This window comes from Monodon monoceros, unplaced genomic scaffold (assembly GCF_005190385.1).
Source record: "Monodon monoceros isolate NGI ecotype Baffin Bay Population unplaced genomic scaffold, NGI_Narwhal_1 Super_Scaffold_3, whole genome shotgun sequence".
NCBI lineage: Eukaryota > Metazoa > Chordata > Mammalia > Artiodactyla > Monodontidae > Monodon > Monodon monoceros.
In genome coordinates, this window is record NW_021703780.1 from 43,024,010 (window position 1) to 43,048,483 (window position 24,474).

The window sequence follows — 24,474 nt, forward strand, 5'->3', positions numbered from 1 at the left end:
ATTCCTTGTCTCAGCACCGTGCTTGTCTTTTTTTAGAACTTGGTGATTTAGACTCATCACATAAATTTCCTGCTAGCAAAACTCTTCTCAGTTTGTAAAAGAGGATTGAATATTTTAATATTTTACAGTATTCCACAAAGAGCTTCTACAATCCTAGTCTGGAAGTCGCTGAACAAGCATAGGGCATCTGGAAGGAGAACTTAAATAGTCAAAGGATTTCATGACAGGAGAAGGACGTCATCCTTTAGAACTGAATCGAGAAGGTACTCACAGGCTCACCCCGTGATCCATCCTGCCCTGGAGCACCTGGAGGTCCTGCTTCTCCCTTTTAATGATAAAAAGAAATAGAGAATTCCGTTTGCACATATGCTCACTAAAATAATAATATGTGACATTACATACTAAAGCATGTTAAATATAGACAAAAACAAAAATTACTTCTGCATTATTTTTTTTCCTTTCCTTTCCTTTAAAAAAATTGAAGTAGAGTTGATTTACAATGCTGTGTTAGTTTCAGGTGTACAGCAAAGTGATTCAGTTATACATATATATTCAGTTTTATGTATATTTTTTTCAGGTTCTTTTCCATTATAGGTTATTACAAGATATTGAATATAGTTCCCTGTGCTATACAGTAGGTCCTTGTTGTCTGGATTATTGATATCAACTTTTCCTGACATCAGATAACTCATTCTGAAATTCATAAGGTGACTATATAAATATCAAATCTATACATGACAGCAGATAATTGAGTTGTTATAAAATAACTGGGGTACTTGTATACTTCTTATGAGAATAGGATTATTCTTCTCTTCAAAGTAAATGTGACTTATATCACATTTATATCAGTCTTTTTCATATCTATTTTTATTTTTACTTTAAAATTTTTCACCTGTCGGACATAATGTGACCTTGCCTCTCAAGAGTTGCATTTTAAAATCAAAAGAAAACTTTCATTAAGAATGCAGCTATTTATAGGTTATTACTTGAAATTATTTAGCACTTTAATCCAGTATCTATTTAAAATAAACATCTATAATGTGTATTTTAAGTAGCTGTTCAAATTATAATAGTTTTCAGTTACATATCTTTAAATTACTCTGCTCAAATTATTTACGCACCTTATTTTACACCCACTTTCTGGAACTCTATAAGTTTTTCCCAAATGAATCAATTGCTAGCATGTAAAAACGTATCTGACACTATGCCTACTAAAACAATAAGTACTAGCTGAATTTAATCCTAAAATGTATAATATCCACAGATCAATACAGCTATTAAAATGCCTGGACGAAAATAAACAGCGGTTGGGGAGAGTCCCTTGAAATAGACACAGACACACACCACACACACACCCTCAAACATTTAGACTTTTTGAAACCTATCAGTCATCAAGAGCCTTGATACTGTGTGTCTGCCCAGCAAAGTATTACATCTTAACAAGCAAAGTTCTCTGCAAACAATTGTGCCACACTTGGCATTGTACCAGAGAGAACATTTCATCCTACATGAGAGCAAGAGAGAAAGTAAAACAAAAATGAAAATATTTTTCTTGTAAATAACTCAAATACCTGAGTCAAAATAAGTTTAAGGGGGAAAAGGTCTCAGAATACATGTGCTGAAGCATATGCCAACACCATTTTCCATAGTTTCATATTCTAATGAACTCCCCAAATTGTACAAAATGAACCACAGAGGGAAGGACCAATAATACTTGGCTAACACAATCAGCCCTTAGGAAAAAAAATCCAGCCTTATCACATTATATAAACACTGCTTCCCCCACTTTTATGAATCCTTGCAATTCATTAGCACAGGGAAATACCAGCTAAAGCCAAATATTTCATCTGTTCCAATTTTATTTACAAACACTAGATGACAGTTGAGGATAGAAGGGGAAAAGGATAATGTTTTCCTGTAAATTAACCAAACTAGAGGGCAGGGAGGTCCTGCCTACCCAACGGTTCTACAGAAAATCTTATGAAAATATCATAGAAACAGAGATGGATGTTAGAGTCACAAAAGCCACAAGTTAAAAAGCCTAAACGATTAGAGAAGAGGGCTATGGCAGGTCCTAATGCCAGAGGGAAATGATACAATAACAATCCTGAACTCGACACTCACAGCAGTAGTCAGTGCAAGCAGCTTCGGGCAGGAAAAAACTCTTTGCAGGAAAGAGCTTTCTGCAGGGGGCACCCCTTTGTCTGACACTAACCTTACACCAGGCACCCCTGTGCTCTACTCATCTCCGGCCCTAGCACACCTTTCAAATCTTTTGATCACATAATACTTTGCCTAACTTGTTGGTTCTTTCCGTAGATCAAAGAAGTAGAAATGAAGAATAAGTAATTACCAGATGACCAGAACTTTTCCCTAGCTTCCCATTCAGTAATCTTGCAAACGTGTGAACGAGATAGGATCTAAAGAAAGATCACGAGGAGTTGACAAGTCTGCACTCAAGCTGGCATACAGTGGGGGATGGCAACCACTCTGACCCCCTAGTCCAACGATTAACTGAGATTACTTCCTGTTTCCCTTTAAAAGCTTTCATGGCTGAGCAGAATCTTCGGAGGTGGTTTTTGGGAGGACACTGAGTCCATCATCTCCCCAGATTGCTGGCATTCTGATTAAAGACAACTTTCCTCTCTACCAACATTTTATGAGTATTGATTTTGTAAGTGGTGAACAGCAGGACCAATTTGATAACATCAGGTGGAATCACCCGTGTCAGTGGTTCTCAAGGATGGTCCCCAACCCAGCCAGATCAGCTTCGCCTCACTGGGGAACTTCAAAATGCAAACTTTCAGGCCTTGCTGCAGACCTACTGAGTCAGAAACTCTGCATGGCAGGGCCCAGAAATTTATGTGAACAGCTAATTCTGATGATTTGAGAACGATGGCAGAGTTGTAAGTCATTAGGTCGCTTAACTTCTCTCACCTCCAGGTACTGTCATATGTGACTGTCATACTTAAGCAAATCTGTAGTTTAGATCATTGTTCAGCAGGTGTCTCTATGTAGGAACTGTTTTCCTGGCTTGCACATTCTTTAAAGGCAAGAAACACATCCAATATGAGGTTTTTTTGTTTTTTGTTTAATCACCCAGAATACTTAGAATAGTGCTGAACACAATATACGAATATATGTAAGACTATATGTTCCCTGCTTTACAACCATTGGAGCACATCAAGGAAGGAGGAATGGATGATTTATTCTTAAATACTCGATTTTGAGAAGATAAAGGAAATGGGAAAAACATTTGCAGGTAGGGCTATCGCATATGCTGTTGGATGATTATGCGGTGTAATTACGACAAGATGATGGCCAGTAATCTTTACGTAGGAATGTTCTCTTCATTCTTTTTTCTTTCTTCATTCTTTTAATAATGTTTCATTGGGATATGAAAGGATGATTTCTGCTTAGTCATTTTCCATACAATTATCCAGTGTGATACACAACTAGTATATGAAATTCAATACTGTCACCAGAACTTAATCTGATCACTTGATTGCTTTTATGACCTGGAGATCCTGGTATAAACCAATATGTTTGGCTGGTGGAGAAAAAGGCATATAGCATGTCCTTACCTCTAATTTATCATTTTGCTATTCTATTATTAATTCCTTCTTGATATAAGATAATTGAGAAAGTGTCATGCTAACATTATTCCTCAATCCAGTCTCTGCAGCTAATGTCAAAGATGATTTATTCCACAAGAAACCAGTTATTTTTAAAAAGCAAATTTAACCCAAAACAGATGTGAAACTTGCATTGCTTGTGTATTTCCTTTCATGTGGTGGTCTTTGGTACTCACCCAGAAAAAAATAAAAGAATGGGGACTAATTTAGTTTGTGGCCATTGCAATCCTCAAAATCTGGTGGAAGGTGTGTGACCATTAAAATAAGAGCCTTTGTGAAAGTGCCTTGCACAGCTCTAGAAACAGAAGGAGAGATCCAGAAAAGTTAGCTAGTCTGCTGCCACCAAAGAATGGGAGTTTTAACGGTTCTTTACTCGTACGATTTGTTTCAGGATACACTATTTTCAAATAATGTTATTTTTTAATTTGTACCACTATGGTTTGGCATTATAATTTAGGCAGAGTGAATTATTTTTTAACTGCTTGAAACACATATTGATTATTTCATAATTTCTGGGGCCAGAAGTCTGGACATGGCTTTACTGAGTTCTCTGTGTAGGGTCTTTTTTTTTTTTGCTGTACGTGGGCCTCTCACTGTTGTGGCCTCTCCCACTGCGAAGCACAGGCTCTGGACGTGCAGGCTCAGCGGCCATGGCTCACGAGCCCAGCCGCTCCGCGGCATGTGGGATCTTTCCGGACCGGGGCACGAACCCGTGTCCCCTGCATCGGCAGGCAGAATCTCAACCACTGCGCCACCAGGGAAGCCCCTGTGTAGGGTCTTATAAGGTGCTAATTGGGAGGTCTGCTGGGCTGTGTTCTTATCTAGAGGCTTGACTGCAGAAGTATCTTCGTCCACATTCACTCACTCTGTTGGCAGAATTTGTTTCATTGCCACCAATGGCTACTTACTTCATCAAGCCAGCAAGGAAATTCCCCAGAGCAAGCAGGCTCTAAGTGGAGCTTTTCATAATGTAACATCATTACAGGAGTGACATCTGTTGATTAGAAGCAAGTCATAGGTCCTGGGCACACTCAAAGGTAGGGGTTTATGAAAAGGCTGGAGCACCAGGAGGTGGTGGCCACTTTCAGTTCTGCCTGGCACAATTATTGTCACATATCCCTGTAAGGGTTGTACTATTTTGCTTTGCTTCCAGCAATGTATGAAAATGCCTGTTTACTCACAGCCTTGCCAAGCAGACTGTACTATCAAGCTTTTGAACTTTTGCCAAACTAATGGGTGGGTTATTGTATCTTAGCATGGTTTCAATTTGTCTTATTATGAGTGAAGTTGAACATCTTCATACATTCAAGAGCCATTTTACATCTTTTTGGTTTTGAGACTTATATATTCATGTCTTTTTCCCTCTCATCTATGTATTTATTTTTATTGAAATATAGTTGATTTACAATATTATATTAGTTTCAAGTGTACAGCATAGTGATTCAATATTTTTATAGTTTATACTCTCTTTAAAGTTATTCCAAAATAACAGCTATATTTCCTGTGCTGTACAATATATCCTTGTTGCCTGTCTACTTTACACAGAGTATTTTGCATCTATTAATCCCCTACCCATATCTTGCCCCTCCTCTCTTCCTTCTCCCCACTGGTAACCACTAGTTTGTTCTCTATGTCTGTGAGTCTGTTTCTGTTTTGTTATATAAATTCTTTTATTTTATTTTTTTTAGATTCCACATAAAAGTGATAACATATAGCGTTTGTCTTCCTCTGCCTTATTTCGCTAAGCATAATACACTCTAGGTCCATCTACATTGTTGCAAATGGCAGAATTTCATTCTTTTTTATGACTGAGTAATATTCCATTGTGTATATACACCACATCTTCTTTATCCATTTATCTGTTGATGGACACTTGGGTTGCTTCTATATCTTAGCTATTGTAAATAGTGCTGCTATGAACACCAGGGTGCATATATCTTTTTGAATTAGTGTTTTAACTTATTCAGATATATACCCAGGAGTGGAACTGCTGGGTCACATGGTAATTTTATTTTTAGTTTTTTGAGAAGCCTCCATACTGTTTTCCAAAGTGGCTGCATCAGTTTACATTCCCACCAACAGTGTACAAGTGTTCCTTTTTCTCCACATATTCTCCAACATTTGTTATTTGTGTTCTTTTTGATGATAGCCGTTCTGACAGATATGAGGTGATATCTCATTGTGATTTTGATCTGCATTAGTCTAACAGTGATGTTGAGCATTTTTCATGCGCCTGCTGTCCATCTGTATGTCTTCTTTGGAAAAATGTCTATTCAGATCTTCTGTCCATTTTTTAATTGGGTTTTTTTTATATTGAGTTGTATGAGCTGTTTATATATTTGAGATATTTATCCCTTGTACATCATATCATTTGTAAATATTTTCTCTCACTCAATAGGTTGCCTTTTCACTTTGTTGAGGGTTTCCTGTGCTGTGCAATAGCTTTTAAGTTTAATTAGTTCCCATTTGTTTATTTTTGCTTTTGTTTTTTTTTTTTTTTGCCTTAGAAGACAGATCCAAAAAATATTGCTATGATTTATGTCAAAGAGAGTTCTGCCTATGCTCTCTTCTAGAAGTTTTGTGGTTTCAGGTCTTACATTTAGGTCTTTAATTCATTCTGAGTTAATTTTGTATATGGTGTTAGAGAGTGGTCTAATTATATTCTTTTACATGTAGCTGTCTAGTTATCCCAGCACCATTTATTGAAGAGACTCTCTTTTCTCCATTGTAAATTCTTGAGTCCTTTGACCATAGGAGTGTGGGTTTATTTATGGGCTCTCAGTTCTGTTCCACTTATCAGTATGTCTGTTTTTGTGGCAGTGCCATGCAGTTTTGATTACTGTAACTTTGTAGTGTAGTCTGAAGTCAGGGAGTGTGATACCTCCAGCTTTGTTCTTTTTTCTCAAGGTAATCTTGGCAATTCAAGGAACTTTGTGGTTCCATATAAATTTTAGGATTATTTGTTCTGCTTCTGTGAAAAATCTCATGGGTATTTTGATAGCGATTGCATTATACTTGCAGATTGCTTTGGGTAGTATAGATATTTTAACAATATTCACACTTCCAATCCAAGAACATGGAATATCTTTCCATTTCTTTGTGTCATCTTCAATTTCTTTCATCAGTGTTTTATAGCTTTTGGAGTATAGTTCTTTCACCTCCTTGGATAAGTTTAGTCCTAGGCATTTTATTCTGTTTGGTATAACTTTAAATGGGATTTTTGTTTGGTTCCTCTTTCTGCTAGTTCATTATTAGTACACAGAAAAGCAACAGACTTTTTATGCATCAATCCTGAATCCTGCAACTGTACTGAATTTATTTATTAGTTCTAATAGCTTTTTGGTGGAGACTTGTGGGTTTTCTCTATATAGTATCATGTCATCTGGAAATAGTGAGTTTTACTTCTTCCCTTCCAATTTGGATGCCTTTTATTTCTTTTCTTTTCTTTTTTTTTTTTTCTGATTGCTATGGCTAGGACTTCCAATACTATGTTGAATAGAAGTGGTGTGAGTGGGTATCCTTGTCTTGTTCCTGATTTTAGCAGGAAGGCTTTCAGCTTTTCACTGTTAGTATTATTTTGGCTGTGGGTTTGTCATAAATGTCCTTTATTATGTTGAGATATATTCCCTCTATATTCACGTTGATGAGAGGGTTTTTTATTATGAATGGATGTTGAATTTTGTCAAATGCTTTTTCTGCATCTATTGAGATGATCATATGATTTTTGTCTTTCCTTTTGTTAAGGTGGTGTATTATATTGATTGATATGTATATGTTGAAGCTTCCTGTGACCCTGGAATACATCCAACTTGATCATAGTGTATGATCATTTTTATGTATTGTTGAATACAGTTTACTAATATTTTGTTGAGGATATATGCATCTACATTCATCAAAGATATTAGCCTGTAAATTTTTTTTTTTTTTTTGCAGTGACTTTGTCTGATTTTAGCATCAGGTGGCCTCATAGAATGAATTTGGGAGTGTTACCTCCTCTTCAAATTTCTGGAATAGTTTGAGAAGGATAGGTATAAATTCTTCTGTATATGTTTGCCAAAATTCCCTAGGGAAGTCATCCAGTCCTAGGCTTTTGTCTACTGGAAGTTTCTTTTTTTTTTATTACAGATTCAATTACACTTCTAGTGATCAGTCTGTTCAAATCATCTGCTTCTTCTGACTCAGTCTTGAGAGACTGTACGTTTTAGAAATTTATCCATTTCTTCTACGTTGTCCAATTTATTGGTGTATAATTGTTCATAGTGTTGTCTTATGATTTTTCTCTCTCTGTGAGTTGTTATTTCTCCTTTCCTTTCTTATTTTATTTGGATCCTCTCCTTGTTGGTGAGCCTGGCTAAAGATTTATCAGTTTTCTTTATCTTGTTTCCATTGATGTTTTCTGGGATTTTCTCTTTCTTTCTTCTTCTTTTTTTTTTTCTCTATTTTGTTTCCTCTTGATCTTTTTTATTTCCTTCTTTTTGCTGACTTTGGGCTTTATTTGTCCTTCTTTTTCTTATCCTTCTAGGTGGTAGATTAGGTTGCTTATTTGAGACTTTTCTTGCTTATTGAGGAAGGCCTATATAGCTATGAATTTCCCTCTCAGCTGCTTTTGTTGCATCCCATATCTTTTGGAAAGTTTTGTTTCCATTTTCATTTGTCTCAAGGTAAATATTTTCTGATTTTCTCTTTGATTTATTCATTGATCCATTGGTTTTTTAGTAGAAAGTTTAGTCTCTCTGTGTTTGTGTTTTTCCCATTTTCTTTCTGTAATTGATTTTTCGTTTCATACTATTGTGGACAGAAAAAATTGCTTGATGCAATTTCTATCCTCTTAAATTTGTTGATATTTGCTTTGTGGTCTAGCATGTGATCTACCTTAGAGAACATTCCATGTGCACTTGAAAACAGTGTGTATTCTGATGTTTTTAGATGGAATGTCCCATAGATATCTATTACATATAAGTGTTTTATGGTGTCTTTTAAGATCAGTGTTGTTTTATTGATTTTCTGTCTGAATGATCTTACATTGATGCAATTGGTGAGTTAAAGTCCCCTAATATTGTTGTATTATTGTCACTTTCTCCCTTTATCTCTCTTAATATTTCCATCTAAGAAGGATATAAAGATTCAGAAAGTGATAGTGGTAGAAGACATTCAAAGAAGTCTTGACATGTCTATAATTGGAGTCCTTAGATGTAAACAAAAACAATGTAATAGAATGTCTATTTAAAACTATAATCCAAGAGAATAGTCCAGAATTAATAGTCCTGAATCTACTTATTGACAGGATTTGGGATAACTGAAATTCTTAATTCTGAGACACAACTTATACTATTAAACTTTAAACATAAAGTATTTTTTTTAACACTGTGGGCTTTCATACAAAAAGACATAGCCACTTACAAGGGAAAGACAATTACATTGGTCCCAGAAACATACAGGACAGCAATGAAGCAACATTTCAAAGAAATTCAGAGAAAAGCAGTAAAAAGCAGCAGATAAGGGTTTAAAGGGATAATGGCAATGGCAAAATAGTGACAGGCTGTTTTTAAAGTAACAAGAATATAGAAAAACATGTTAAAATATAAGAATTCAGAGAATACTGTATTCACAAGCCCTTCCTAAGGAATATACCAGAGGAGAAGTTTCATCCAGCCCAAATGATGACTATGGGATATTGGTGAAGGGGCTGGTGATGAACACTGAATATATTAATTGCAAATTTGAAACAAAGGTGAGGAAAGAGTGGAAAAATAGTTTATAAATATTATATGATCTGACAAAGTAAAAGTATGATTAAACAATTAAGAAGAAAATAGAATAAATTGATTAATTGTCACATAGATGATAGGGTATCATTTAAAGGTAACAAAACAAATTATATATGCCTAAGTAAGGCAAAGGGGCATAAAGGAACTCTAAAATGTATTCTTTATAGACTACTAAAGGTATTAGTATAAAGACCATTAGTAGTTAACACTGCTGTATAGTATACTTGAAAGTTGTTGAGAGTAGATCAAGAGTTCTCATCACAAGAAAAAATTTTTTTTCTATATTTTTGTATCTATATGAGTTGATGCATTTTCACCAAACATTGTGGTAAACATCTCACAATATGAAACTTAGTGCTGTGTCAATTATCTCAATAAAACCGCAAGAAAAAAAAGACCACTGAGAAAAATATACAAATTTTCCTAAATCCCAAAGAAAATAAAAGGAAAAAATAACAGATCACATTAAGAAGTATAGTAAATACAGCATAATGCACATAGTAAGTATAATAAAATTATAACATAATCATTATGCAGACATAAGACCAATCCTATCAGTCAATAATAAAAATATTTCAGATTGCTTTAGAAAGGAAAGACCAATTCTATGCTTGATAGAAGAGAAAAAACTACAACAAAGTGATTCAAAAAGTTTAAAGCTACACAACAGCAGGATGGGCATTGTTTCTGCAAACAATACAAATAATCAGAAAGGAGGAATGTAACCCTGGTAAAGACAAGGCAGAATTTAAGCTAAAAATTATTAAAGGAGACAAAAATGACATTTTATAATGCTAAAGCCACAATTCAAAATGAAGTTATAACAGTTGCAAATAACTATGCAACAAACAACATAAACTCCGTCATGAAACAGAAGACGGAAGGAGAAGTAGATGGAAATGCATTAAAAGGGACACTAACAAATCACACTCTGTCTAAAGTACGTCAAACAAACCAGAAATTAAGTATACAGATGATCTCAAAAAGATAGTCAGTGAAATAGGTCTAATGAATGGATACTGAGTTTCACATCTCAAAATAGAGATTCACCTTCTCATATGCACAGGGAACACTCCTGAAAACTGATAGTTTTAAGTTATAGTTCAAAGACTAAAATTATAGCTATAATAGTTAGTTATAGTTATAGTAGTTATAATAGTTATAATAGTTCAAAGACTAAAATTCAATAAATCCCATAAAGAAGAAATTATACAAATAATATTCTCTGAGGCAGTGTAAGAAGACCAGAAATTGATAACAGAATCAAAATTAAATGCCTCTCAACCTAAAAAAAACTTTTTTTTAACTTTTAAATAACTCTTGGAAAAACAAACATAAAAGCAAAATTGCAAAAATTCTAAAAAATAATATTAATGGAAACATTACACATTAAAATCAAGGGGGTATAACTGGAGTAATGATCAGGAAAAAATTTATAATTTAAATACTAAGAGCAAAAAATAGTGAAAGAATGATAAATAAATTTAATTCCCGATTATGAAATATAGAAAAAATATAAGAAAAAAGATAGAAAGAATATAGATTAACAAGTTTAAAAAACTGGAAATATCAATGAAGTTAATAATTAAATTACAATGTTTGATCTTTAAATAAAAACCAACATAGTAGAGAAACCAAAAGCTTAAATAATCACACAAAAAAGAGTAGAAAGGGAAAGTATAAATATTCAAAGAAACAACAGAATAATCATTGAAACAGAAAACTTTTTAAAAATCATGAGAGGAATTTGCATAATTTGATAGAAATCACTTGAAAAATCTGGATGGAATGGCTAATTTTCTAAGAATATGAAGTTTATTATCATTGCTTAAGCCAAGAAATTTTCATGTAAGGAATAAGAGGAAGTTATCAAGGAAAAAACTCAACAAAAATGCACCAGGCCCAGATGAAGGAAAAACCCTGTAGTGTTTGATTTCAACTGTAACTACCAATAATAAGTCATTATTACAAAATATATAATATCAGGAATGAAAGATAGGACATTACAAATCCTACATCAAAAGGACAAGAATAATGCAACGTTATAAACAAAATATGGCAACAAATTTGAAAATTGAATGAAATGGACTATATCCTTGAAAGGTACAAATTACCAAAACTTAATTGAGAAGAAAGAGAAACTCTAAATAGACCAATATTTAGCAATGGAATTGAATTAGTAATTAAAATCTTCCTCACACCCACAAAGCCCAGGTCCAAATGGCTTCACTAATGAATTGTACTGTATAAGGAAGAAATGATACCAATTCTATAAAAATTCTTTCAGAAAATAGAAGACAGTATTATTTTGATATCAAAGCCGTACAAAAATATCACAAGAAAACTACTGACCATATATCTCATAACATAGAAACAAAAGTCTTTTAAAAAAATATTTCCAAATTGAATCCAACAATATGTAAGATTAGTAATATAAGATGAACAATTGGGGTTTATCCCAATAATGCAAGTTTGACATAACATACAAAAATCAATGTTATACATCATATTAAGGAAATAAGGGAGGAAAACAATATAATCAACTCAATAAATGTAAACAAGGTTTTTGATGAATTTCAACACCTAGTCATAATTAAAAAGAAAAAAAACGCTCAAGAGAGTAGTAATAAAAAGGAATTTCCTCAACTTGATGTAGGGTTTCTATGTAAAACCAGCAAGTAACACTGCTGAAAGACTGAACGTTCTCCACCTTGTCAGAAACCAAGGCAAGAAAGTACATTCTCACCACTTCTACTCAATATTGTATTGGAGGGCTGGGTCTGTGCAATAAAACTATTAAAATAAAGTCATATCAATATAAATTGGTATAGTAGAAGAAAACTGTCTTGACTTGCAGACAGTATGATCATCTATGCAGAAAAGCCTAAGGAATTTATAAAGAAAGTTGCAGGAACTGATAAACAGATTTAGCAACATTGCAGGATATATGATCAATATGCCAAAACAAATTGTATTTTCATATGCTAGCAACAAACAAAAATAAATTAAAAATAAGCTATTCGTAAGAGTATAAAAAATAAAATACTCGGGTATTAATTTAACAAAAGACATACAAGACATGTACACCGAAAACCACATAACATTGCTGAGGTAAATTAAAGAAAACCAACATAAGTGGAATGATATGTTGTGTTGATACTTCCCCATCTTGAATAGGGGCTGGATTTGTGGACTCGATTCCAAATGGAATGTGGAAAGGAAAAAGCAGTAACTTCACAGTGGAGAAACCTGACAAATATATTTGGCCCTTGAACAACACAGGTTTGAACTACAGGGGTCCACTTCTATGCATTTTTTTTCCCACAATAAATAGTATAGTACCGCGTGATCCCTGGTTGGTTGAATCCACGGATTCGGATCCATGGATACAGAGGAACCACATATACAGAGGGCCAACTTTAAATTATACTAGGATTTTCAACTGTGGGGAGGGTCAGTGGCCCTGACCCCCACGTTGTTCATGGGTAAACTGAACATGGATAATACCATAGCCAAGGGACCAAGGTTAACATACCAATGATCAGATATGTGGATAGTATTTACTCTCTAATATGATGAGAAGGGCACTGACCTTTGTGTTATCCTTCTCTGCCACTCCCAAAATAATTCCAGTCTAATCAGACAAACCCAAATTGAGTGACATTCTACAGAAAACCTAACACCCTGCAAAACTATCAAAGTCATAAAAAGTAAGAAAAGACTGATCATCACGGATTAGAAGAGACTAAGGAGGCACGACAAAAAAAAATGCGATGTGGTGTATCCTGGATTGGATCCTGGAACTGCAAAAGGGCATTAGAGGCAAAACTGATGAAATCCAAATAAAGTATGGAGTTCCATTTACAGCAATTTGACAATATTGATTTCTTACTTTTGACAAATGCATCATAGTAATATAAGATGTTAACATCAGGAGAAACTGGGTAAGGTGTATAAGGAAACGTCTCTGTACTATTTATCTACAACTTTTCAGTAAATCTAAAAGTATTCCACACTAAAAAGTTTCTTTAACAAGTTTCAGAAGGCGTTTTTGGTAAGAAACTTTCAAGCTGATACTAAAGCTTATATGAAATTTATATCGACCTAGACTATTACAATTTTAAAAAGTAAAACAAATTTAGATGCTTATACTAACTGATTCCCAGACTTAATTTAAAGTTATGATAATCAATACAGTGTGTTGTTGACAAAACGATAGAGGTATAGATGAGTAGAACAAAATCAAGAGTCCAAAAATAGGTTCACACGTATATTGATTAATTGATACTTGGCAAAAAGGCTCACGTAATTCACTGGGAAAAGATAGTCTCTTCAATAATTTGTGCTGGAAAAACCAAGTCTCCAAAAGGGGAAAAAAAAGAACCTTAACTTTTACCTCACATCATACATAGAAATTAAAATCATCAAAATGGATCATAGAGCTAAATTAGTAAGCTAAGATGATACAGTTTTAGAAAATATGATGTTCTATATGTGTGTTTAGAAAATTTGAAAATATTTTCTTTTAGAAGAAAAGATACGAGAAAATCTCTGCCCCTAAGTTAGGTAAAGATTAAATAGAACACAAAAGGCATGAACCAAAAAATATTTTAAGAAGTTAGACTTCATCCAGAGTAAAAACTTCTTCCCATCAAAAGACACCATTAAGAAAGAAAGGCAATCCAAAGGTCGGGAGATAATATTCACAAATACATATCTGATAAAGGACCAATATCCAGAATATACAAAGAACTCTTACAATTCATCAATAAGAAGACAGACCACCCAAAGTTTTTTAAAATGGTCAAGTGTTTTGAATAGATAATTCACAAAAGAAGATATACAAATGGCCAACGAGCCCATAAAAAGATGTCAACACTGTCAGTCTTCAGAAAAATGCAAACTGAAACCACATGAGATGCCATTATCTACCAACTAAAATAGCTAAAATACAAAATATTAAGTGTTGGCAGGTTGTGGTAAAACTGGAATTCTCTTGAATTGCTGATGGCAATAGAGAAGAATGAAACCACTTTGGAAAATAGTTAGGAAATTTCTTAGGAAGTTAAATATGCATACACTAACCATACAATCCAGCAATTCTACTAGGTATCAACCCAAGAGAAATGAAAACTTGTTCAACTCAGATGTGCGTAAGAATATTCATATCAACATTATTCATAAATGCCAAATATAGGAATTCAAATGTTCATCAGCTGACAGATGAAGAAACCAACTGTCATATATCCATACAACTAAATACAGTATGATTATATTTAATTGACATTGTGAGAATGGTAAAACTATAGTGACAGAAAGCAGAGTCCCCAAAATTGCATGAGACAATTCCTTTGAATGAATCAATTAATCAATCCCCATCCCTCCCTGTCCCTCACCCTTTCCCTCACCAACACCCCCTTACCCCTCTATATATAAAAAATATATATATATATACACACATGAAAATATAAATATTTATTTTGATATATATGGTATATAAATATACATTTATATATTGACAAATACATTATAAATAATGTAAATACACACACACATCCTATTAGTTTTGTTTCTCTGGAGCAACCCTGACGAATACACAACCAAATGCAGTGCACAAATCTTGACTGTATCAGGTGAAAAAATAGCTATTTAGAACAATTTTTAAACAATTAGAAAAATTTGAATATGGGCTTATATTAGAAAATAGTGTTGTATTGATATTAAATCTCTTGGGCATCATGATGGAATTAAAGTATTCTTAGGAGATATAAGCTAAAGTGTTTAGGAGAGAAATGCACGGTGTCTCATTTCACTTTCCAGTGGCTCAACAAAAAAAAATTATAGAAATAAATGTTCATATATTTATGAGGTTCAATTTTCTGTAGGACTGAAAAATTCCAAAACAAAAATCTGGGTGGGAGGAAGAAAATAGATTTTAATACGGTCAGAGAAAATTAGGTATGATTCATTATCCAAAGATTCCAAAAAGGAAATATAAACTGTGGACTATCCAGACAAGAATATTATTCAGTACTAAGAAGAAATGAGCTATCAAGTCATGAAAAGACATGGAGAGGGCATCCCTGGTGGCACAGTGGTTAAGAATCCGCCTGCCAACACAGGGGACACGGGTTCAAGCCCTTATCCGGGAAGATCCCACATGCAGCAGAGCAACTAAGCCCGTGTGCCACAACTGCTGAGCCTGCGCTCTAGAGCCCGCGAGCCACAACTACTGAGCCCACGTGCCACAACTACTGAAGCCTGCACACCTACAGCCCATGCTCCACGACAACAGAAGCTACCGCATTGAGAAGCCAGTGCACCGCAACAAAGAGTAGCCCCCACTCGACGCAACTAGAGAGAGCCCACACACAGCAACAAAGACCCAACGCAGCCAAAAATAAATAAATAAATAAATTTATTTTTTTTAATATAATAATAATAATAAGAGGGAGGAAGGAAATTTTTGGAGGTGACAGATATGTTTATGGCATTGATTGCAGTAATGGCTCACTGAATATACTTACATACAAACTAACCAAAATTCCTACATTAAATATGTACAGGTTTTTGTATGTCAATCATACCTCAATAAAGTGTTTTTTTAAAAAAAGCTCAAAAAGGCACCTTAAGTCTATGTTCAAATCAAAAACTAGGCAGTAAACGAATTCCTTATTGAACACTTATTCCTCTATCTTACTCTGTCTCTACCATACCATTCTAAGTAGGTAACATTTACTCCATTTTTGAAATGGAGAAAACTGAGGGTCAAAGAATTTGACATACGATATACAGCTAGTTAGAAAAAGTCATTGAGAGGTGGAACTCCAACTCGCTTCTATTCTCTAAACTCTACCACCCCAAAAAATGTATAATCTCATTTCTTGGGGCACAGGGCCTTTTGACAACAGAAGACAAAGAAAAATTAAATTAGATGAATCCCTAATCTGCAGGTAAGGAGAAGAATCTGTGTTCTCTAACATAGAGAAACTATATTATAAGCTCCATGAGAGTTTTGCTTTCTTCTATATGTCCAGCACCTAATAAATATCAATAAATATCTGTTTAATCAACAAACAAATGGGAAATAAAATACAAAACCAGTGAAACATAATTAACAACAACACATGACTAAGTTCTTGAAAATGGGCCCCCATATTTTACATTCAGGAAGTACTATCTATAATCTTTAAGGAATCATTGATATTTGGAGAACTTTCATAATCTTTAAGTGAAAAAATGGACAATGTTTCCAAAGGAAGGGAAAACATCTATAGACCAAGAAAATTTGGACTGAATTTCTGAGCAAGTTTGGCCTTCAAAGTGCTGACCATTAGGAAAAATGATGACATTTCTAAATCCAATGCTTGATCAAGTGGTCTCGGTGGTTGATGGATTTACACAAATTCTCTCCTTAGGGATCAAAAAAAAACAAAAACAAAACAACGTACAATAGGACAATGATGTGGATTGTTGGCTCACTCTAGATACACTGACTTGAATACATATACCTACCTGATGTCTTTTTATTTAATAAGCCACACTATAGAAAGCCTGTTTCTATTTGATAATTGACCCAAAGAAGTTTCTTTATGTAAGAATAAGATGATGTTAACCCACCATTGTAAGGGCATGTGCCTTTGAGTTTTTTCAGGACTGGTGAGTAATTGGCACTTTTGCTGTTCTTCTTGCTCTAATTCTCCCATATTCACACCACACAAGTTGTCAGGGTTAAAGTTGAAATTGTTAGGGTTAAGGGTTCTGTCCCTACTCTCTGAAAAAGAATGTAATCCCTTGGGAGACACAGCTAAGTACTTCTGCCTCTAATCCACCAAACAAACCCATCTGAATGGCTCATCAAAGAAGCTCAACCTTCTAATATCCTGGGATTTTATTTCCAACACAGAAGAATTCATGATAGACTCAAAATAAATTTAGAATCATTTTAAAATTACACTAAAACAACTTTTAGTTCATTCATTTTATACCAATGTCATACATTAAAAAAGTCTAATATCTGTACATTTTTCTCATATTCACTCACAAGTTACAGAAATCTTTTTTTTTTTTTTGTAAATACCTTGTAACCAGGGCTACCCATTAATCCATCCTTTCCATGTCTTCCTGGTTCTCCCTGAAAAAATAAATACAAGTATTTTAATATATTTTTTGCACTAATTTTTCTTTTTAAAAGAAGATAGTAGAGGTTACATTTTATTTAAAGTAAAATACTTAAGAACTTTTTCTGTCAAACTCACAGCACGTCCAGGAAGGCCAGGAAAACCAGCATTCCCCTTTTCACCTTTTGCACCCTGTATTAAAAATAAAAATTTTAACCCTGGAGTTAAAATTCCAACTCGAACTTAAATAGGAAAGTAAGCTAACTTCCTTATGGAGTGACAGAATTCATAGAACCACAGCTTGCGTTGACCCTGCAGCTTTCAGCAAAGCATTATTTTACCAGGACACAACATGACATTGAGGATAAGATGGATGCAGAATTACAAGCATCTAAACACAGAAACCACTACTTGGCAAAAGTAAAAAGCAATGAGCATCTTAAATATAAAGAGACTAAACATTTCCTTCAATGTGAAAAAATAGGATTCTCAATGGACACTGTTAAACAGCTATCACTTCCAAGGAATCTCTCTGTAAATATTTTTAAAGTTCAGAAGGCTCAATAACACAAAGTATTCTTATAGAATACCATGCATAACAGTCAACAGTTATTTTTCCATTATTCTGGATAAATCCCCTGAGAAAGGTGAACAAAGCTAATTGCTACAACAGTGTGGGCTGGGACTGAAATTCAAATTTTCTATTTCCATTGTATTGAAAGTTCAATATGGATACTTTGTTTTGGGATCTATACTTCCCTTTTTGCCATAAAATCCAGGTGATCCTTTATCTCCCTTGGGACCCATTTCACCCTAAAAGATAAAAATATAAATCCTGAATTTTAGAGAAATTAATATTTTAATTTCTCTAAAATTAATATTTTGCTTATATATTAAACAAAAAACAATTCCAATTATAAACAACAGAGTTTAATATGCCCACATCAAAATAAAATAGAAATAAATTATTTAAAGTTTGTTTAAAAAAATCCTATTTCCCAGGCTTTATAACAAAAAGCAAGGAAAAATCAGGGCATTTGTTACTATAACAGGGCCTTAGAGTAAAAGGTTTATAGTTAAGAGAATTTCTATATAATGAAAACTACTCATCAATTTTTAAATACTATAAGATTTATGGCTGAAAATTTTAAAGGAAATTTGTAAAAGCTTTATGTAAACTATGATTATTAATCTTAACCCAGTCATTTACTTTAATATACTTTAATTTATATATCAACACTTATTTATAACCCATTTATAACATAAAGTACTTTCAATTTGAAATAAAATATGGCATTGCTTAATTTTAAGAAGAACAGATTTCTTCAACCTTTGATCCTGGCATTCCATGAAGCCCAGGAAAACCAGGAAGTCCACGGTCACCCTGAAAATGAAACAAATTAATTAAAGAAAACACATTTCAGTCTAAAAAAAATCAACATATATTCTTCCACCTCATTCTTGTCAAAATTCATTGGAAATAAATCTGCAAACTGTTCAGTGCACATCTACATTAAAACCCTATCCCTATGAAAGACCAATCCTCATTTATCAGGGTTTCATTTATAATCAGAGAAGGAAAGTATTTGGGGCCAGGGGAATCTCATCAGCAATGCTGACTCCACCCTTAGAGAGTAGCCACCTATTCTAAAAATATTTAGGCTCTTACAGTGGCAAGGCCTAGGAGTTAATAGAAATGATCAAGTGCCAAGACTCTGTGGAGAGAGCCATCCTCTGAGGTCCCAGCTCAGTGAGGACAAACCCTGAGCTGAAGGTCTCAAAACACTCTAGGATTCTGTGGAATTTTCTTCCAATTGCTGATATTAGGAAATTGTTCATAGTAGGTATCTATCCAGATGAGTTTATGAAGAGGAAAGGCTATCTCTCCAAAGGAAGAGAGATGGAGAAAATCACAACAGCTTGATATTTAGTGGACATCGTTTTAAGACTTATTTCTGTGGGACATACTGGGTGCTATTGCCTTAGATTCAAAAATCTTAATTGTCAAGACACAGTTAAGAGAAGCCCAATGGCTGGCACAGCAAGATTTGGGTCAGTTCACTTTTATTTAGTCAAATTAAGACATTACCTACAAACAATTCATGATCTTCTTAGCTTGTCTGGTAGGGAGAGAAGAGGATGTGACCAGTTATCTATGATGGATGTAATTCTTAGAAATCTTAATTTAATGAGGGTTATTTATCCACATATTTTAAAGAGTGACACAGTTATTCAAGGTATAGAACCCTTCAAAGGCAACATTACTACTCCATTTTCAGTTTCCAGCACTATCTAATAAATTAATGGTGAAAGAACCACCTGCGCTAACTCAGGCTGAATTGAGATGAGCAGTTGAAGGCCAGGTAGACTAAGATACACCTTGATAAGATGGAACTTAGCTGGGCAGTGAGTACTTAATAAAAGTACAGAAGAAAGGGGCAAAGCAGGATTCCCTTTAAGGATGAACCAAGTCCCAGCTAAGACTTCCCTTCTCTGGCTACAGTTTATAGAAGACACCATCTTCAAACTTTATTTTCCTGGAGATAAGATAAACTCATCTCAGATGAACTGAAAAGACCAGGAGCATTAACCCACATTGGAACCAAAAAAATATATAATCTGGACAAAGCTACCCACATAGTCATAAGCAAGATTTTTAAGTAAAATAAAAGGCACAGCATCCATGTTAACATACAGCAATGAAATGGGGGAGGGGCAGAGAAATTTAGCAAAATGCTTGGGGAATACTAAGAAAATACCTACAAAATACAAAACACGAGAAAGTGTGACCCAAACACAATATACTCAGTCAAGTTGTGTCCAAGGTTTAAAAGTAATGGGTAACAAATAAGTGGTAAATTTTAGCCAACATCTATCTACAATAGGCACGTAACATGAAAGACAAAAAAATGCTCTTGTGTTGGCCATTGAGCCATTGGATCATCAGTTACTGCAGTAAAACTTAGCCTAAGTTAATTAATATAAAAATTGGTATACTAGGAAAAAGGAGGCTGTCAAACAATAACATTAAAAAATACATTTGGCAATGGCTTTGGGACTAGGTAGTGGGCAGTGAAAAATAATTTTTGGAGGTTGGAAATACAATGATTCATGGAATGCAGTGGTGAACAATTGATTTTAAAAAACTTTGCTTTTAATAAACTGCAAAGGCAAATAATGCATCCAATAAACATAGCTAAAGAACTGAGAAAAAAAGAATGTTGGTATCATGAATCAATTAGTGTTGGCTGTATTTGACAAGGTAACTATAAAAGAGATGAGCTCAGAAAAGAATCGGCCAGTTTGCAAGTCATAGTTAGAAGGCATAGACCAAGTCCCCAAATACTGGGATTGGGAGGATACACCTTTTTTTTCTCATCTCTGACAGGTAAATAATGAAACTGGAGAAGGCCTTTAAAAGAAGTTCAGTCAAAGGACCAATCAAGAGTGTGGCCATAAACACCATTCTCAAATTCTCTAAATCAGTTAAGGTGGGTCCAAAACATTCTCTCAGGATGGACATAGTGGCTCAAGAAAAAGAAATTATTAATTATTAATCACTAATTAATTAATGTAGAAAGGGCCATGACTAAAACAGGACTGTGGATGATGTTACTGGCTGGAATCAAAAGTCAAAGATACAAAATTACAAATATGTATTTTGCTGTTGAGAGAATTATTCTTCCAAAAGAGCCACAAACCTGGACTAAAAGAGATTGTGACTGTTTGAAATTTAAAAACAATGTTGCCCAGTATTACCACTATTTTTAATGTTTTTCTAGCCAGTTTTGACTAGCCTATGAGTTTAGACAAAATATAAAAATAAGAGAGGTAAAGCCTAGAAGGAAGAAAACAAATTATCTTTATTTATGATCACATGTCTAATATGCCAACATACCTAATACCCTGAAATAATTAGTATGAGATATCAGTTAATTGCTGTCTTAAAAATTAATATACAAAATAGTTTTTATATGTATAAACAATAAGCAATATAAAAATAGATTAAAGTAAAAGTTACACTTATAACAGGACCAAAAGAGATAAAAATTCCTACATATAAACTTAGGTAATGTTGAGAACCAATAAAAAATAAAATTTTAATATTATTCCATTGAGTTTTAAGTTTGAAATAAAAAGAAAGATAAATCATAATCTTGAATAGGAAAATTCAGTATTGAAATTACGTCAGTGCTTCTAAAACTAATCCATAAATTCAAAGGAATCCTAATTAAAACATAAATAGGAATTCCCAAAAAAATTTGAAGAAAAGATACTGAGCTTTATCTGCAAAAATAAACATGTAAGAATAGCCAAGAAAATTTTGATCATAAAGAATAATAAGGAAGAACTAGGCCTGCCAGTATTAAATCATATTATGAAGTGACAATAATTAAAACTGGCAGTGGAGAAGATATAGACAGGTAAATGGAACAGAAGGGAAAGCCAAAAACAGCAGACCCAAATGAGAATGGAAATTTAGTGATAATGATGGTTTTTCAAATAAATGAGAAAAAAAGTGAAATTTCAAAAATACTGTTTAGCAACTGGCTATCCTTTTAGGAGAAGAAAGGGGAAAATATGAATACTCATCTAACTTTACTCCAAATATCAAAAATTTTAAGATTAAAATATAAAATAATAAAAATTCCAAAACTCAAAGCAGGAGTAATTATATTCAAAATGTTAGAATGTTGAACCTTTCTATACAGATACAAACATAGGAGAAAAGAAGTAACACTTTATATATATATATATATATATATATATATATATAAATAGTTAAAATTTCTGTATGTCTAAAATTCCAAAACCCAAATCAAAACACGTAAGCCAGAAAAAAATATTTTCACACAATTTATGACATGCACATAAAAATCAATTTTTAAAAAGATGAACAACCCAGTAGGAAAAAATAAAAGATATAAATAAAAAGCAAATTACAGAGAAGCAACAATATTTCCAAAAATCATATGACAGGTACTTTATACCTTATTCACTAATAAAGGACTGCAAATCAAACCAGTACCATTTTTAACATATATTGATGAAAATCAGAAATTTAATGAAATTCAGTGCTGATAAGGGTGTGAAGAAAGATATTTCACACACTTGTTGGGGGAATACACACTTTCTGGAAGGTAAATAGGCAATTTGCCTCAAAATTTAATTATGAACTTAACACTTTGATTCTCTAATCAGTTCCACTTCTGGGAAATTTTCCTATGGATATACTCAGAAAAAGTTACTGAGAAATATATACAAAGATGTTCATACAGTCTTGTTGATAATACACACACACACACACGCACACGCGCACGCACACACACACACACACACACACACACAGTACAGTAAGGAACCACAGCCTCCCTAAGTTAGAGGCTTCTTAAACTGGGTAAGAACAGCCCCTATAAGTCTGTATCTATGTTTAACCTTCGGTTTACAATTTCTTTCATGAAGCCTTTTTGAATTTTCAACTTCCCTCTCAACTCCTAGAGTTTTATTCAACTCTCATCTTTGGCACTTAACAGTTACTCTCTTAAAATAGTTGCTTTGTATATGTTTTGTGCTTTATTAGACACCAATCTCTTTGAAAAAAATCCGTTCTTGATGCATTCTTATTTCGTCTTAGTAGACATGATTATTATTCATCAATATTCAGATTCTCTCTACTTCTAAGCATATGGGGAGGCGGAGGGAATCATGCTTCCCTGACTCTTGAAGTTGGTGTAGTTTACAAAATTTGCTCTAGCTAATTAAAGATGAATGGAAGTGTTTTATGAGCCACTCTTTGATTCTCTAGGGACCTGCTACTGTAATTAGTTAAAATCTAGAGGGTGAAACTTTTGTTAGCCTGAGTCTGCTAATAAGTGTGTAGTTTGATGAGCAATAAACCTTTTTTGTTTTAAGGCATTGGCATTTGGCATTTGTGTGTTATTGCAACATAACCTACTCTATCCTAGCTGATGTCTCGCTTGTGATTAATGATAATTTACTGAATATGCAAATACTTTCATTTTCTAAAATATAGTACACACTCTTGAGTCCTCCAAGAAAATTCCAATAAAAAAATTATTTTGAGGAGTCACACTCTTGATTCCCACTGAGTTTACAAGAAATTAGAATAAAAGAGAATCCAAGATTTGCGGTAAGTTGGTTCCATTTTCCCCAGGTTGCCTCGAAGCTTCCTGACTGATAACAAGCCTTTGATGAGCCTGCCAATCTCACAGGTTGATCTAGAGTCTCAGTCTCCAAAGTTACATCAAGATTATTTATTTGAGTAGCAAGAGAATATGAAAACTAATATTTTAAAAATCTCATTCTTTCAAAATTTCTCAGTGCATCTGTGTTTTCAATGCACATAATCCTTTATTCAGTAGCACAGCATATAATTCATACATATATATGGGACTACATGCCCCAAAGACTTTCAATGCAAAGATTTTGCAGTTTAAAAGTTTGATGATCTACAATCTACAGGGAACTATCCCTCCTCCCTTGAGAGAGTTTTTTTTTTTCTTTCTTAAAGGCTTTATTTTTGAGACACGGAGGAAACATCTCACAGGTACACATGCAAAAGTAAGACTATGAATCCACTATCACGGCACAATCACTTCAAACCATCACTCATCTAGCCAACCTCCTCCTCCCTCCCCTCCTCCCCCGCCTTCTTCCCCCCTCTCCTCCCCCTCCTCTCCCTCTTCCCTCCCCCTCCCCTCCCCCTCCTCCTCAGCTGCTCACAGGCATTGGGCCTTCTCATGGTGCAGGCATAGAGCAAAAGAGGAAGAAATCACACTATTAAAAACAATTCTGGCCAAAGCAGAAAAATATGGTGAAAAGAAAGGAAAAGAAAGCCAGACTGAGATCCAGACATTTTATTTCAATCCCTGATCCTTGAGTAACTTCAGACAGATGACTGAAGTTCCTCATTTCTCAGTTTCGAAACTG

The 24,474-nt window shown here is 34.0% G+C and overlaps 1 protein-coding gene across 2 annotated transcripts in view; it reads right to left on the bottom strand.

Moving 5' to 3' along the window:
* The window catches only part of COL21A1 (collagen type XXI alpha 1 chain), a 127,454-nt gene that overhangs the window by 48,493 nt on the left and 54,487 nt on the right, over positions 1–24,474 (bottom strand). For both annotated transcript variants that reach the window (XM_029243160.1, XM_029243161.1), the window contains 5 exons: positions 18,854–18,907; positions 18,285–18,336; positions 17,662–17,717; positions 17,484–17,537; positions 272–325 (listed from right to left, as the gene is read on the bottom strand). In XM_029243160.1, coding sequence (XP_029098993.1) covers positions 272–325; positions 17,484–17,537; positions 17,662–17,717; positions 18,285–18,336; positions 18,854–18,907 — 270 coding nt within the window. The remainder of the gene's footprint in view (positions 1–271; positions 326–17,483; positions 17,538–17,661; positions 17,718–18,284; positions 18,337–18,853; positions 18,908–24,474) is intronic.